This window comes from Cornus florida, unplaced genomic scaffold (genome assembly GCF_030987335.1).
Source record: "Cornus florida cultivar Cherokee Brave unplaced genomic scaffold, ASM3098733v1 CherokeeBrave_3.0.0_Hap2_Chr08, whole genome shotgun sequence".
Lineage (NCBI taxonomy): Eukaryota > Viridiplantae > Streptophyta > Magnoliopsida > Cornales > Cornaceae > Cornus > Cornus florida.
Window position 1 is genome coordinate 53,543,715 of NW_026775578.1, and position 17,306 is coordinate 53,561,020.

General features: G+C 41.4%; 3 protein-coding genes across 3 annotated transcripts in view; all 3 read right to left on the bottom strand.

The window, feature by feature from the left end:
• Nucleotides 1-17,306, bottom strand: part of LOC132271749 (probable F-box protein At1g44080) — a 55,761-nt gene that overhangs the window by 32,914 nt on the left and 5,541 nt on the right. The window lies entirely within an intron of this gene.
• Nucleotides 146-2,759, bottom strand: LOC132270270 (uncharacterized). Its single transcript, XM_059771456.1, has 5 exons — nt 2,339-2,759; nt 1,949-2,296; nt 908-1,427; nt 251-499; nt 146-200 (listed from the first exon to the last, which is right to left on the bottom strand). Exons 1-5 carry the CDS (start codon nt 2,757-2,759, stop codon nt 146-148), a joined length of 1,593 nt encoding a protein of 530 aa, XP_059627439.1.
• Nucleotides 10,625-11,859, bottom strand: LOC132271748 (putative F-box protein At5g55150). The gene is made up of 2 exons (XM_059773217.1): nt 11,785-11,859; nt 10,625-11,646 (listed from the first exon to the last, which is right to left on the bottom strand). The coding sequence occupies exons 1-2, from the start codon at nt 11,857-11,859 to the stop codon at nt 10,702-10,704; spliced, it is 1,020 nt and encodes a 339-aa protein (XP_059629200.1). The 3' UTR covers nt 10,625-10,701.

Genomic DNA, 17,306 nt, shown 5'->3' on the forward strand with positions numbered 1-17,306 from the left:
TTCACACCTATTGGGAGGACAGTCTTCCAAACCAAGTCACATCCGCCGAAGGTTTTGGCCCTAACACGTTTGTTATATGCCGTTAACCTTACTTCATCTAGGTCTTCCAATTCGATTAGCATAGATTCATTGTATTCTGTAAGAGTCATTGTTTTGCAATGCGAATCTCATTGACAGCAAGGTCACTTCCATTGGCAAAACTGCATTATTACCATAGATAAGCATAAATGGAGTTACACTTGTGCTTGACCGTTGAGAAGTCCTAAATGCCCAAAGTGCTTCTGATAACAGTTCATGCCATACCCTGGGGTTATCTTCCACCATTTTTTCAATGATGCCTTTTAACGTCTTATTAGACGACTCGGCTTGACCATTTCCTTGTGCAAAGTGCAGGGTTAAGTTTAGGAGCTTAATCCCGTACTCTGCTGCAAATTCCTGCACTTCTTTAGCAATAAGGGCTGAACCTCGATCAGTTGTGATTGATTCTGGGATCCCAAATCTATAAATAATATGTTGCTTGATAAATCGAATCACATCTTCCTGGTGCACCGATCTCATGGGCACCGCCTCAACCCATTTGGTAAAGTAATCAGTTGCCACAATGATAAATCAATGTTGCTTAGAAGAAGGTGGATAAACTTTCCCAATCAAATCCATAGCCCAGCCCCTAAAAGGCCATGGTTTTATGACTGGCTGTAACTCAATCGCCGAAGGTCTATGGATTGGCCCATGCCTTTGATATGCTTGACATCCTTTAGCATATGTGATGTAATCTTTAAGCATTGCGGGCCAATAATAACCGTACCTTCTAATCAGCCACTTCATTTTTATTCCAGCCTGGTGAGCACCACATATCTCTTCATGGGTCTCTCCCATTACTTTCATGGCTTATTTTTTACTGACACACCTTAAGAGTAGGTCATCTTTGATGCTTTTCCTGAATAGGTCTCCATCAATCATCACAAACTTAAGAGCTTTGATCTTTAGCTTCCTATCAGCCTTAGGGTCTGGATTTTTTAGAAAATCGACGATTTGTGTTCTCCGATCATCCTCCTTCATATCCTCTTCCACCTCGATTGCAAAGACATCTGCCAACAATTCTTCCCTCACCTTAACTGAGGGTAATGATCTTTTCATTAGTCTGATCAAATTCTCCATTATTCCTTCTGGTGCCCTGACTCCAGATGCTATTTGAGTCAAATTAGTGGCCTCTTTGTTATGCGATCTATAAACATGCTTGACTTTTACATCTACAAATTCTAGTCGTAATTGCATGGCTATAGAGTGAAATAGTTTGAGGTGCCAACTTTGGCACCTAAAATTACTGGACAATTGATTGATCACTAGACTTGAATCACCTATGATCTCAACGGTCTGTGCCCTCATTTTTAAGAGTATTTCAAGACCAATAATCAGAGATTCATATCCTGCTTGATTGTTAGAACATTTGAAGTCTAGAAAGAAAAATATGTTGTTTTCCTTCCATTTGGTGCAATGATTACAATTCCAGCCCCTTCGGCATCATTTGCGCTTGATCCGTCAAAGATTAGAGTCCAGGGAGTTAGTTGAATAACACACAACTCTATTGCGTCATGGACTCCCGAATCAAAATCCAAGCATGGATGGTCGGCTAGGAAATCAGCAAGTGCTTGGCCCTTTACAGCCCTTTAAGGCATAAATTGGAAACTGAATTCCATGAGGGCCAAGGACCATTTGCCTATTTGTCCAGAAATTATTGAACGAGAGATCATATACTTAATTAGGTCAGTGGCACAAATCACATAAACTAAAACAGGTAGCATATATATTCTCAACTTGTGAGTAGCAAAATACAAAGCAAGACACATTTTTTCTATTGGCGTATATCGACATTCAACCGGTGTCAAAATACGACTAAGGTAATACACTACCTGTTCTTTTCCTACTTCATTATCTTAGGCTAAAAAACTTCCGATTGACTCATCCGCAACTGAAATATATAACTTCAGCGGCTGTTTCTTCCTAGGCGGCATGAGGACAAGAAGATTAGCAAGATATTCCTTGATTGATTCAAAAACATGTTGGTGATGCCTTTCCCATCGAAAGTCTTCCTCTGATTTGAGCTTTAAAAGTGGAGAAAATGTATGGATCTTCACAGCACGGTTTGAAATAAACCTTCCCAAGTATGTGATTTGACCAATCAATCTTTGTAACTCCTTCTTATTGCGAAGTGGTTGAGCTTCGATGATCGCCCTAGCTTTATTCTTGTCGACCTCAATACCCCTCCGATGCACCAAAAATCCCAGAAAATTCCCCGCTGTTATTCCAAAAGCTCATTTAAGCGGGTTCATCTTCAAACCATGAGCTCTCATTCTCTCGAATGATCTCCTCAAGTCTGCCAGATGCTTTGCCTTTGTCGCTGATTTTACCACCACGTCGTCAATGTACACTTCCATAAATTTCCCAATCATGTCATGGAAGACTGCATTCATAGCTTGTTGATAAGTGGCTCCGGCATTCTTCAAACCAAAGGGCATCACCACCCATTTGAAAGTGCCTATGGCTCCCGGACATCTAAATGCCGTCTTGTTAACATCATCTTCTGCTATGAATATCTGGTTATATCCTGAGTGACCATCCATGAATGACAGAATCTCATTCTTGGCGGCCGCATCAATCAATTGATTGGCCATGGGCATCGGATACTCATCTTTTGGGGTAACTGAATTTAAATTCCTGAAATCTACGCATATCCTTATCTTCCCATTCTTCTTAACCATGGGAACGATATTGGATAGCCAATCTCAATACCTCGTGGTTCGGATGAATCCTGCCTTGAGCACCCTCCTCAAATTCCCACAGAAATTTATTGATCTCATCATGGCTTGCATTTTATCCCCATTATTCACAATAGCTTTGAATGGAGAATTCCAAGGTTACTTTAAAGGGAAGAGAGGGCTGAGGCAAGGAGATCCTCTACCCCCTTTCCTTTTTGTTATTGTAATTGATGCCTTCACAGATATCCTCAACAATTATGTAAAAAGAGCTCCAGCTTTCAAGCACCATTGGAAATGCAAGGAACAAGGTATTACTCACCTTTCTTTTGCAGATGACCTCATATTGCTATGCTATCGTAACATTAAATGCATCTCCATTATTAAATATGCATTTGATTATTTTTGCTCCATGTTTGGCCTTACCATAAATTTGGCAAAAAGTTCAATCTTCATCTCTGCTGTTAATTCACATACTGAAGAGGTCATCATTAATCTGTTGGGTATTCACAAAGGAAGTCTTCCTATTAGACATTTGGGGGTACCACTAATCACAACATGTCTTAAGGCCACTGACTGTAGAGTATTTATAGAGAAGATTAACCACAAAATTTCCCACTGGACTGCAAGATCTCTCTCTTATGTAGGAAGATTATAGCTTATTAGATCTGTTCTTGTATCTACTCAATTATATTGGTCCAGTATTTTCATCCTTCCAAAGAGTGTCATCAGTGAATTTAACAGAATTTTCAGATCCTTCTTCTGGTATGGTCCAGAAATGAAATCTACTGGAGAGAAGATTGCTTAGGGAGTAGTGTGCAAGCCCAAGGTTGAGGAGGTTTAGGTCTTCCCAACTTGGAATTTTCTAATCAAGCAGTAATCTTGAAGTACATATAGGAGCTTCAAATTGATACCTCAAATAGAATATGGATCAATTGGTGCAGAATTCATCTCATTAAAGGCATAAACTTCTGGACCTTGAAGATTCCCCACTCATGTTCTTGGAGTTGGAGGAAAATTTTGCAGCTGAGACACCATGCAAGGCATTTTATCAAGCACCTTATTGGCAATGGGATTAATACTTCTTTTTAGATTGACAATTAGTCTACTGGAGGGCCTCTGTGTTTGAGATTCCTAGCAACCATCCTCTCTCTTGGGAATTGATGAAAATACAAATGTGGTAAACTCATTGTCAATAATAACTGGAATTTCCCACCTGCTCTCTTCTCTGCAATTCTAGAGCTAACCTCACTCCAATAACCTGCACCTTCCAGGAGGGATAAGTTGATTTGGACTGTTTCTCCCTCTGGTTCTTTTAGCCTGAGGCACACAACATTCCACCTCATGGATCATGGTCCTTTAGTTTCATGGCATAACCTGGTATGGCACACAACTTCCATCCCTAGAATAAAATTTAACATGTGGCTTGTAGTTCAAAGCAGGATTCCAACTCTCAACTCTAAAGTTATGGCTCACCATGGAAACACCTGTGTGCTTTGTGGAATTGACAATGAATCACACTCCCATCTCTTCTTCAGATGTGCGTTCTCAACCCCTCTTTGGAAATTTATCCAAGTCAGATGCAAATTCTACAATTATTTTCTCACATAGGAAAACATGATTCTGTGGATCAGCACTCGATGAAAGTCAAATTCTCCAATGAACGTCCTTAGGAAAATTTCACTATCGGAACTAGTATATCACACATAGGAGGAAAAGAACAACCGCATCTTCAAAAGGAATCCATTAACGCAGAACAGGGTTCTAACAAAGGTCTGCAACTCAATCACATCCTTACTTCGACTGGGCTGTCTAAGGGATTGCATGGCCTCTAGATCGATTCTAAGTAGTTGAAATCTCTCCCCATCTTGTTGCGGACCTTCTCCCCGTCCTCCAGACTAAGGGGTGGAGTGTCTCTCTACTGTCGCCGCAGGGTTCACTAACCGGATTTGATTAGCGCTGGGTTGCCTCTGGGCTTGTTTGCCTGTGAAAGGCTGTTTTGGCCAAAGGTCTTCTATGTATCTTTTTCCCTTTATATATAAAATTTGCTTTAAATTTCAATATATATATATATATATATATATATATATATACTAGTCTCATTTCTTTTTTGCTTTACTTCTCATTTGTTCCTACAAACCATATAGAGCAAGCCCTAGCTACAACTTTGGTTATTTGTACTCATGATCACTTGTTTTGTGGATTTAAAATATAAAACTGATGAATTGAAGTTACTATATTATATTGGGTATTTAATTTTCGTGTAGGAAGCAAACTTTACCTAGAATAAATATAACCCAGTAATGAGTAGTGAAACCCAAAAAAGACTTTTCTCCTTTCATAGGAGTTTTCTCCTTCCATAAGAGATTCTCTACCTGTTAGAGTGGCGCTATTAGGAGCTTCTTGCTCATTATTTTTCTTCGATCTTGTTTGGTTTTCTTTCCATCCTTTCGTTTTCAGTTGCTGCTATTCTTTGGAGATATTTGATCGATTGATTTTATTTTCTATTGGAGCCCTTGCTGGATTTGGGTATTTTGAATCTGTGGGTTTGCATGGTCTGGTGGGGTGTGGTTTGATGCGGAGATCTGGTTGATGGTCTTGATTTGGTGGCGATTTGACGATAATTTGTTCTTCATCTTCCTTTAGATTCCGATTACTTTTGTCGTCATGTCCCTTTTTGTCATTATTCCAGATCTCATATTGTTCTTGCTACTGTGATTATTATTTGGGTATTTTGGTGGTGTCCTCTTCCGTTACTTGCGATTTTTTAGTATGTTTCGTTGTCTGTCTTGTTCTCTATTTATAGTGGGTTTTTTTGGTAGTGGTGGTGGTGGTGGTGGTGTGATCCAATCTTAGATCTTGAGGGTGTTTGTTTTTGATTTTTGGTGTGGATTTTGGGTGTTATTTTATTCTTGGTGGTTTTCTTCTACTACTTTACCTCAGGGATCTAAGCTTTGGATTCAGAGGTGGCTCTATGGGTCCTATTGGTGTTTCTCTTACTCAGAGTGGTATCCTTACCGGTGGAGTGCTTGGTCAGTCGGCTTCTAGTGTGGAGTTGGCCAACGATTGTTGGAATGTCGGCTGGAACAATCGGCTAAAGGGGTGTCGATTTGGTTGGTCATGACGGCAAGGCTGACGTACCAATTACTTTTTGTGGATGTCTTTGGATGGCTGGTGATGGAACCTATGCACCTCATTTTTTCAACATATCACCTGTTATTTCTGTTGATGGATCTGCTAGGTACGCTCCTTTTTATCATTTCTGGCATTGTGTTGCCTGTGTGTGTGGCTGGGGTTCTTTACCGTCTTGAGTACGCTTCCTTTATTGCTCTTCCTTTATTTATTTTCCCTCGAGTTGTGCATGAGTGGTTTTTCCACTGGTGTCAGTCTTATATTTTTTAAATTGGGGATTTGGAAATGATGATCGCGTATTGGCATCTGCGTCCCTCTTTGTTTATATATTATGTGTTTTTGTCTTTCTTGCCATGCTCTTCTCTTACATACTTTACATTTCCTTTGTTGTGCTCTTGGTGGGGTTTAATTCTGTTCATTGTTTATCTTTGTATGGATACTCCATCTGCGAGCGTGATGGCGCAAGGTATTCTGGATCAATTAAGGGGCTTGAAGTTTACTTCGGTTGAAAAGATGCCTATTCTTTTATCTGAGGATGACACAGCTCAAGGGGATCAGGTCTACAAGGATAGCCTCTTTGCTAAAGTTTGGACTTCTAAAACGATTACTCTTGCCGGCGCAAAGTGTACGTTTCATAAGTTGTTTTCTAAACTGTGGCCGAAGGATTATCATAATAATTCTTCTCAGCGGCTCCAAGTGTTTAAAATGGCACCCAACTTATTCCAATTACTCATTCCGGATGCGATTGTTCATCATAATATTCTTCATGGCTGTCCTTGGCTATTTGATGGGCATTTGGTGGTGATTAAAGCGTGGGAGGATGGGCTGTTGGATTCTGATGCCCCATTTTAGGTTTCCCCATTCTGGGTCCAGATTTCGGGTGTCAAGGCCAATTTTCTTTCACAGAAGGTGGGTCAACGGATTGTTGATTCTTTTGGGCGCTGCTTAAAGGTGGAATTATGGGATAAAGGTATGGTGGATGGCCAAGAACAAATTATTGCGGATGGTCGTGTGTTACAGCTTAAAGTGGAGATGGATATATTGCAGCCCCTTCGTCGTCATGTTGTGCTAACTAGTCATACTGGTGTTGAATCATAGGCTCATGTCAGGTTTGAAAAGTTACCCTCTTTTTGTTTTTCATGTGGTATTATTGGGCACCACTGGCAAGCTTGTCCAGTTGAAAAGGTTTGTTCTCCGGTGGGTTTAACAGAGTATGGTGGGTGGTTAAAAGTTGAAGGTTTTCTTGGTAGGGATCTTTGGCACCTGGAAAAAGACTTGAGTGATGTTAAGGGGGACAACTTAGGCAAAAAGTGGTTGTATGTTGACGATAATGAGTCGAATGGGGCTGAGCACCACGGTTTTTGCAGTAATTCCTCTTTATCCTGTCAACTTCATAGATACCCTATTGAGTCTCGTGGGATGTTTGGGAGTCCTTCCCAGGGCCAAGGCTTTCAACAGTTGATTCCTGTACAACCTGCAGTGGTTGCTTTGTCGAGTGTTGGTGGGGATGGTCATGGGGAGGGATCTACGGGTGCTATCGATGTCCAAACATTGCCTGTTATCGACCCTAAAGGGAAAGGAGTGGTTGAGGAATTTAATCCAGTTGGCGTACATTTCCGTGTGCCTAAAGGGGGTTTGCTTCCGGGTTCTTCTTCTCAGAGCCATGTGGCTTTAGTGCAGCAAGATGAAGCTCTATTTTGTGCTCAGGTTACGTCTCCTATTAAAGGTCGAATATTGCCTTTGGATCGATGGGATCAAATGGCGAAAGAATATAAGACATGGAAAGCCAAGGTGACTAAGTCGAAAGGACATACGTTTGATTCATCTGCTACCTCTAATAGTCAAGGATCGTCTCCGGTTCGTAAGGGCCGTAAACACCGTCAATCTATCTCGGGTGGCTCTCATGTTGCAAGAGTTGAGGGGGATAAGAAATTGAAAGTTGTGGGGGGTGGTGTGGTTAGTACGATGGTAGATTTGAGTCCTACAAGTGGCTTTATGAGTACGCAGTCAGTTTCATCTAGAAGGACTGGGACGCTGGCATCGACTTCTTTTACATTGGATTCGTCTCAGTCGTTTGTTACTAAACATGCTATGTTGGTTGGCGCTTCGGCACTCCACTGCTCCAAAATCCGTTTAAGCTTTGGTTATCATGATGGTAGTCATGTCTTAGCTTAGTATTAGGTTTCTTAGAATAGTTTTGCTTTTGGTCTTTTGTGGTTCTCCTGTGCATTAATGATGCCTTGTATCATTTTGCTATTGTTTGATCTTGTTATCGACTGTTGGCGGTTTGTTTGCCAGGGCAAAAAAAAAAAAAAGAAAGCAAAAGAAGTAATGAGTAGTGTAGTACTGGGTTGCTTTCATGTACTGGGTTGATCTTCAGTTATAGGGTTATGAATAGTGTGGACCCCACAAAAATCTTTTAATTACTTGGAATTTTTTTCTTTATACCAACACCTACTCTTTTAAATTCAAAGTTACTATCCCTTTCTCTCTCTTGTTTAAAACTTCAAGTTGACTAAATCTCTTATTGGACCACAACACATGCATCATATTTGTCACACACCATGCACATACACGTGTGTGTGTGTGTGTGTGTGTGTGTGTAATATATAGTTGTTGTAATTTAATAAAGGGTTAAGTGCAAAAAAAACCCCTTCTCCTATCGATATAGTGCAAAACAGTCATTGTGTAGTATAAAATCTCTCTATACTATCAATTTGGTGTAATTACTCTCATGTTCACCTAAAAAGACATTAATACCCTCTCAAATATAATTTTCTGGGTTAAGTGCAAACCCCCCCTGATCTATAGGGTTTGTGCAGAAATAGTCTATACTTTTTGAAAATGTGCATTTCAGTGCATAAAATTAAAAAAGATGCAAATAAGCCTCTTTGACCACTTTTTGATCAAAATTGACGTAAAATAAATTTTTAAAAAAAGACATGACATTTTACCTTCATTTAAAAAAATATATACTATATCATTTGAAACGTCAGAATTGTCACCGCAATTAACCCTGAGAGTTATGTATGAGTTGAAGCTGGCACATGGTTTGACAATTAGCTCCCTTGTGATCCTTTGAATGAACGAGTTGGGGAGGACGTTATGTAAGAGCTGGCTAAAGACGCTACCGTTGCCAAATTTTCCATGCAACCCCCGTCAAATCATAATTATCAATTTGTTATCCTCTCTGATGTGTTTGAACGGTTAAATGACTTGGCATAGTGAAGCTTTATCACTTAAAAAAAATTATATTTGTTCCGTTATTTCCATCTTGTCACCTACATCTAAAATCATAAAATAGATTTTATTTATTATTATCATCCCATTAAGAAACACTTACACTTTTAGAAGTCAGTATTAATAACAAATGGTCTCCGTGAGAGTTTGATTCAATTACCTGTATAATTAGATTATAATAGATTACTAAGGAATCGATCGATACTTATTTAACCTTTTACTTTAGCTATAAAGGAACAGTGCTACTTTTGAAAACCATTGTTAACAACGCCTAGACTCCCTTCATATGGTGTAAGAGGGATTCCAATCCTCCTAAAAAAAAAAAACAAACAAACATATGAGGCCAGCCAAATGGGAGCCAAAGGACCACTCATCCACACATACATGAGGGTCTGAACTAATTTATTGTCAAACTATTACTTTACATGTCTTTAAATGCTCTATGCATTTGGTTAAATTATGAAAGTGAAAATCTTCATGATGATGATGGAGGCAATTAGATTCTCACTTGATTTGATGCCAAAAAACAGAAAATAGAAATGGCAGATTCAAGTTCTAAAGCATGAATCAGAGTATGATCCTTTTCAGTTTTGAGATGGTAAGATTTTAGTTAAACACCTTTCTACTTTAATACCATACAAATTTCCTCTGGCAAATATGAAACTTTGATATATAATTGGCAAGTGCAAAGATTGTAACACATCATAAATAAAATAATGAATAATGTGAGAAAGTAAATAACAAAAAAATAAAGGTATAAAAAACCAAGTGAGAGAACTAATTGTATATGGGGAAAGCCAATGGCAAGTGGCAACCAAACACGACTTCAAAATCCAAAAACATAGAAATTAATATATAAAAGCATCTTTCGGGAATTGAGGCTTAAATAAAAGATATAGGTTAGGTAGATCGAAGATGCTGTAACAGAAATATGTCTCACATATTTTATTCACACACACAACACACATCGAAATTCCTTTTTTTTTTTTCTTTTTTTTTTTTTTTGGTATTATTCTTGGTGCTTCGGGTGCGCCGCAATATGAAATTATATTATATTATTATTATATGATTATGTTTTATCTCCCTTGAACAACAAAGGTCATGCCTACTTCTTAGTATTATACTTTCACCACATCAACTGGGAGCATAAAAAGAGGGGACTGCTTGTCAATGGAATGGAAAACATGGTAGATAAAAATGGCAAACGGAACGTGGTGACAAGACATTCAATTCAACACACAGTTTCATTGCAAGACGAAATGACGAAATATAAAATAATAAATGTACAAGTCTACATATAAAAAACACACCTACTTAAACTCCTTAATTAAATGCTTTGAGTACACACCATGCAATATAGGAAAAGAGCACTCGTTTCTCCGAGTCCTCCTTGTCTTACAAACTTGATCTCATATTCGATACAGATAAAAATACATGTTTTTCACCACTTAAAAATGCTCAGCACAAAAAAACTAAATAAAATTAGATTTGACCAAAAATGCTCAGCACAAAAAAACTAAATAAAATTAGATTTGACCAAAAGACACTCAAAACAATTAAGTCTCAACTCAATTACCTAACACAGTTGGCACAATCCAAATTGAGGGTGGCATATCCTTATGTGAAGGATCAAGGATGTAATGCGCCCAAATCTTCCACTCTCTATGTTGAAGATACCAATGTCGCGGCGCCCGTGTGGAAGACGGGCTAGAATCTCAATATAATCATCTGTGTAGTAGATGGAATCTGGCTGGCATCCGGGCCATTTGCAAGCTGAAACACAAATGGATTGGTTATCTCCCAAAAACAGGGTGTCTCCACCCAAGTTCTTCACTTCAACCCGCATAGCCTGACCCTGCTCAAATTGCTCTAAGAGCAACTTGAAAACCTTAAACCCTGAAGTTGCATGCTGTAAATCATCTCCAACTTTTAAAAACCTTTGTACAAGGAGTAAATCCCCACTAGATGATTCAACAAGATACGTCCGTTGAGAATCCGCATTAGTCTGCGGTGCAATTTCCTTCACTTGCGGAGCCTTACTCTTCCCATCCTTTCTATTAACATCAATCATTAGGACTCTAACCCTAAAATCAACAGCAAAAATCAGGCCTTTATAATATACGACATCATAGAAGAGCTGAAATCTTTCTTTATCTAAGTAAGTCCAAGCTTTGTCTCCGGGCAGAATGAATGCCAGTCTTCTGTGACCACTATAGGTGGCAGTAACAATATAGTCATTAGGATACAAAGCAGGGTCAGCTGACAATGTAGTCTTTACAACTTCAAAGTCAACCTCAATAGAATCATTGTCGTCATCGTCATCGCCATCGTCATCGCCATCGCCGCCATCATCATCATCATCATCATCAGGAGGATAGAAATATGAGAGGTCCATAATTGGAGGAAGCTCAATGGTAGCACCAGAGAATGGGTTGATTAAGGTTATGCCGAAGGTTTCTTCCACAGTAAATAACCAACCATGTGAGGAACCGGAAAGCCTCTTCTGATAAGGTACGAGTAACTGAAAATCAAATACCTTATTATGAGTGGTGCTGTATAGACTACGTCTTTCGTCACTATTATCTTTCGAAAGCACCATCAAGAATGGAACTTGTCTCAAAAACTTATTTTGAATGAATTTAAATTTGTTATCCATTACCACAGACTGCCATGGTTTGCAAACCGCACCAAATCGAACATATTCAGAAAACGAAACCAACTTGTCCAGAATCATATCTGTAGGTGCAAAATTTCGCTCAACCAATAATGACTGAGAAAAATAAAACAACTCACTCAAAAACAATAAAAATAAATGAGAACAATGTGTAGAGAAGTGTGGAATTGCTTGATCCTTTATTGGAGGTCTTAGCCTCTATTTATATACAAAAGATTGCAAAATTATGGTAGGACTCGCGTTGCCTCCAATTCTTTCTATATAACCATACTTTTCTAATAGAGTTCTTTCCATTGTTGAATTTTCCATACATAAAACTTGCCTTGTACAGAACTTCCTATCCGAATTTTCCTTCTACGGTAAATTCTTCAAATGGTAGGATTTGTGCATTCTTGGGCTGAATATATTTTGATCCGGCTGGGCTTGGGTAACAAGCCGGATGTTAAATACTCATATCTGGGCTGACGACAAGCTGAGCTGATGGCTTCTTGAGTCGGCCTTGATGGAATGGTCTTGGGCTGTAAATACCCTCAACTTGGGCTTGAGCATGATGGGCCTTATATGTCCTTGGCCTGTAGATATGGGTAGTGGTGACGTGTGCGTTTTTTATTGGAGGGAGTTTTTTTCCCTCCACACTTTGCCCCAAATTCCATTTTTAATTGAGTGACGGCTCCTATTAAAGAGGGAATTGAAACCGGTTTTCACTTTGCTTCAGAAACGGTTCATGGCCTTTTGTTATCACTTCCGTCGCACAAGATTTTGCAAGAGTTACATTTGCCCTTGCTGCACTTCTGCGTCCTTCATTTAATCGCTTCCTTCGCTTTGTCAGGTTAGTCTCGCATCTTTCTCTTCAATCTTTCATTATGAGTACTTCATCTACTCCCGAACGTGTAGACCTTGGGGATTCTGAATCCACACCTTCATCTTCCCCCATTCGCATTAGGGCTCCCCCTCCTAGGGTTTCTACAGATCGCCCTTCGTTGAATCCATCAGGTACTTCCCCTCTTCCAACCGAAACATCCACCTCAGGCTCTGATTACGTTCTTACCCATGAAGAGAAGAAAGCAATCATCTCTATTCGCCGCATCAAATTCTCTATTGCTTCGGTAATGGAAGAATTTGATGTTCCTGAAGGAGTAGACATTGCAGAATATCCCGAGGGTGCCGATTTCACCTCCGGCGAGGGAATTGAGGAGGATGAGTTGCTTCTTTCTGTAGGGCACCTTAACGCCCTCCGATTCCCTCTTCATCCCTTCTATCATTTAGTTTTCAATAAGCTAGGTCTTGCCCCCCTTCAAGTAAATCCCAATTTCTTTCGCATCCTTTCGGCGTTGTTGGTGCGCCGGAAATTAGAGGCTCTGGATTTGACCCTTGCCGACCTTCTGCTTACTTACAATATATCTAAGCATGGGACCGAGCCTGGTCGCTTCTTTTTTACCTCTCCCCTTCATCAAAGGATATGCACGAACCTTCCTTCATCCGAAAAGAAATGGAAAGAAAGGATGGTTGTAGTTAAAGGGAAATGGTTCGTGTCCCAATCAATTGCGCTTCCCATTCCGCGCAAATTCAGGAAATTAGGTATAGAATATTTAACCTCCCTTCATACCAAGTGTTCTGGCTGTTTTCCTTGCCAAGTCTTAATATTTCGCCGTATTTATGAATTTCTTGGTGTTTTTTCAGCTACATTCCCGGCCTCCGCAGCAAGGAACAGACTTTCTTTTCTTGAGGAACGAGTCTGGAGTAACCCCTCGCCTATCGAGGACCTGCTAACTTCCTCCAACCTCAAGGACATTGCTTCCAGTGCCGTTGCTGCAGACCTCATGGACCTGGCTTTACCATCCTTTGACAGTTTCCCTATGACCGAGGAGGAGATACGGCGGGCTGAGGCTTTAAAAAAGAAAGCCGGAGATGCCCAACCCTTGGTCGTCATTGGATCAACTGAGGATGAGGTGGAGGTTGAGGAACCACCATTGAAGAAATCTCGCCTCAACCCCTCTTCCTCTGGCAAGGGCAAAGTCCCCTCTAAAAGCAGAGGGAAAAAAGCTGGGGAGGCTGAACCTGAAGATGAAGTCAGGGCCTTTGTTCTTGCTGAGACTGGAGCTCCTTGGACTCCTTCCTTCACCAGGGTTGACAGGTCAGTCCTACACTCAGGGGATTCTGTGGTTACAAACCCTTCAGCTGCACTGGCGGTGGCTCGAGGAATGTGGCTCCCAAAGGACGAGGAAGCCATCAGCCAAATGGGGTTGGAGCAACTACTCCCCTCTGCCCCAGTCCGGGCCATAGAGGTTCGCATTGCACCTTCAGAATTATGCTACTCTTGCCTGCTTGTGCTTCTATTTATGCTTATATTTGCTTCCCTGTTAAACAGAGTCTATACCACACCATGGCCCTCTGCGCCACTGCTGAAGCTCAATCCCTCTCCATCAAGAAGTTGGAAAAGGATCTTGACAATGCAGAGAAGAGAGCCATTACTGCCTCTACCAATCTGAAGATAGCTTCTGAAGCCAAGGATGCGTATAAGAGGCAGTTGTCAGCCTCTGCGGCTAAGGTGGATTCTCTTCAGGCCGAGGTTCAACGCCTGACCGAGGCTCTTACTACTTGCTTCAAGGCGGGGAAGCAAATGCAGGGGCGCTACTCCTGTCTGGCGCACCTGGCTAGTGCTAAGCCGTTCCGGTCTGGCTATAATCAGGGCTCAGGCCCTAAGACGATGGATCCGGACGCCTTTGACAAGCAGGTGGGGGTGCACTTCCCATATGATGAAGGGCCAGAGGCTTTGGAAGCTGAAATTCGCTTTGCCGAGATGGTGAAGGCACACCTGAAGGGTACTCCTAGCTCCCCTGCTCCTGCAGCTACCTCAAGTCCTAATGTAGTGGATGCTTTTGAATCTACTCCCTTCGATCCGAAGAGGAAGTAGAACTATGTATTTTGTTTTTATGAACAGCCTGTTTTGGGATAATGAATATAACTTTTCGTTTTAGGCTTGCCTGACTTGTTTTTGCTATATGCTCTTGATATATTTCTCTGACTGGTAATGTGTTTAAACACTAAACATTGTCTTTATACTTCGGATTTATGCTATCCGTGAAAATGCAAGGATTGTGGGAAGAAGGAGATCCTTTTAACAGTTTAGTTGACATCGCAGGACGAGTCGTATGGACAATGATTTAACTATTAAATGAACCTTCCTCGCCTTCAGTATACATACTCTTTCCTTCTCATGTGTTCCTGATGTGGGGTGGAATATGATGAACTTATGACATATCCGCATACACAAGGTATTAAACACTTGGAGTCCGGAGGAAAGAGTTCTGATCTGAATAGGACACTTAGGGTCCGAAGCTGCCTCGGATACTCAGGATCCGAGGCGAATTATACATTCCCTGGCGTGGAGCCGGAGGGGGGTTTTGCCGAACCGAACACGTAGGGTCCGAGGTGAGATTTTCGCCGAGCCGAACACTTAGGGTCCGAGGCGAATGACCTATTCTCCGGCGCTGAGCCCGAGGGGAGGTTTAAATGAATCACTCCCCGGCGCTGAGCCAGAGGGGAGGTTTTGCCAAGCCGGACACTTAGGGTCCGAGGCGAGATTTTCGCCGAGCCGAACACTTAGGGTCCGAGGCGAATGACCTATTCTCCGGCGCTGAGCCCGAGGGGAGGTTTAAATGAATCACTCTCCGGCGCTGAGCCAGAGGGGAGGTTTTGCCGAGCCGGACACTTAGGGTCCGAGGCGAGAGAACTACTCCCCGGCGATGAGCCTGAGGGGAGGTTGTGCCGAACCGGACACTTGAGGTCCGAGGCGAATGAATTACTCCCCGGCGCTGAGCCCGAGGGGAGGTTTAAATGAATCACTCCCCGGCGCTGAGCCAGAGGGGAGGTTTTGCCGAGCCGGACACTTAGGGTCCGAGGCGAATGAATTACTCCCCGGCGCTGAGCCTGAGGGGAGGTTTATTTCATATTTTTCCTCAAATCACTTATTATGAGGCTGAAGACTCAAAATGATAGGAGGCCAAGAAAGCGAGTAACAGTGGCTGTGAAGTTCTCCATTTGTCGACTTTAGAGACCTGCCTCCACTGATACTCCCTTCTTGGCAGCCAAATGTTGTGGACCGCGCATATATGAACCGCATTTATTCTCTATTTCTATCCGATGTGGGACATAGACTAAATTTTGTCAAAAAAGTCGGTGTAAGGAATGCCTCTGGTATTGAGCTTGACAGCTTTAAATACCAGTGGGCCCTCCTTACACCGTAATTAACTATTTGAATATTCCCATATATAACATAATGTAGCACATACTGTTTTATCGATGTGGGATAGAAAGTTTTAAGCACAGGCCATAATTCATGTGTTTTGTGTCTTGTGTGCTTGTTGGTTTTTGTGTTTGTGTTTTGTTCGTTTTTGTTTTTGTTTTGTAAAAATCATTGTTTTGTGCTACTTGGCATGCGCATAAAAATTGTGTAATCATAGAGTTCGTATGACTCCCCATTTTTATAAAAAGAAACAAAAACAGAGGAGAGTGATATTGAATAGAGAAGCAAAATAAAGAAAAGTTTGGCTAACTGCGGACATATTCAGCCTTATTTGTGAAGAACTTATAGCAAAATTGACAAACTTAACTAATGGAAATACCTTTTCAGGTGTATTGCGTTCCAAGGACGCGCAATGGGGCGTCCGCCAGCTTCGGCCAAACGATATGCTCATTTCCCCACTACTTCGGTAACTCTGTAGGGTCCGGTCCAATGAGGTTCCAGTTTCTTTACATGAGCTGTTTCCTGCTTCAACACCCAATCGCCTACCACAAAACTCCTGATCCTGACGCGTTTGTTATAACTGTTACACACCTGTTGTTGGTAGGCCGCGAGTCGAATTGCTGCTGCATCTCTCCTTTCGTCCACCAAATCAAGGCTATGTTCGAGTTGTTGCTCATTGTTCCCCTCCAGCACCAAGGATGTCCGAAGGGTTGGGATTATGGACTCGGTAGGAATGACAGCTTCGGACCCATATGCCATAACAAATGGGCTTTCTCCCGTGGGTCGTCTTGGAGTGGTTCGATAGGCCCAAAGCACTTGAGGGAGATTCTCGTACCACTTTGTCTTCAATTTCTCCAATTTTTTCTTTAAGCACCCGAATATCGTGCGATTAGTTATTTCAGCTTGCCCATTGCCTTGTGGATGACTAACTGCAGCCAACTTTTGCAAGATTCCATGTTCGCTAAAGAATTTCCTTGTACTTCTGTTATCGAGGTTCTTACCATTGTCCATTACAATGACATTTGGTACCCCAAACCGGCAAATAATGTTGCTCCAAATGAAATGCTTTACTTCTTCGTGGGTGATGCTAGAGAAGGCTTCAGCTTCCACCCACTTGGTGAAGTAATCCGTAGCCAGAAGCACATACTCCTTTTTGTCCATGGTTTTGGGCAATGGTCCTACTATATCAATCCCCCATTGGGCGAACGGCCATGGATTAGCCATGGCGTGCAAACCCTCGGCAGGTTGGTGCTTTATTGGA

Coding starts and splice junctions, on each gene's coding strand:
- LOC132270270 (XM_059771456.1), bottom strand. CDS start 2,759: ATGGTTAAGAAGAATGGGAAGATAAGGATATGCGTAGATTTCAGGAAT. Junction 2,297..2,338: donor CGAGAGAATGAGAGCTCATG/GTTTGAAGATGA, acceptor TTGGAATAACAG/CGGGGAATTTTCTGGGATTT. Junction 500..907: donor AAAGATGACCTACTCTTAAG/GTGTGTCAGTAA, acceptor TATTATTTATAG/ATTTGGGATCCCAGAATCAA.
- LOC132271748 (XM_059773217.1), bottom strand. CDS start 11,859: ATGATTCTGGACAAGTTGGTTTCGTTTTCTGAATATGTTCGATTTGGT. Junction 11,647..11,784: donor GCAAACCATGGCAGTCTGTG/GTAATGGATAAC, acceptor TTTGATTTTCAG/TTACTCGTACCTTATCAGAA.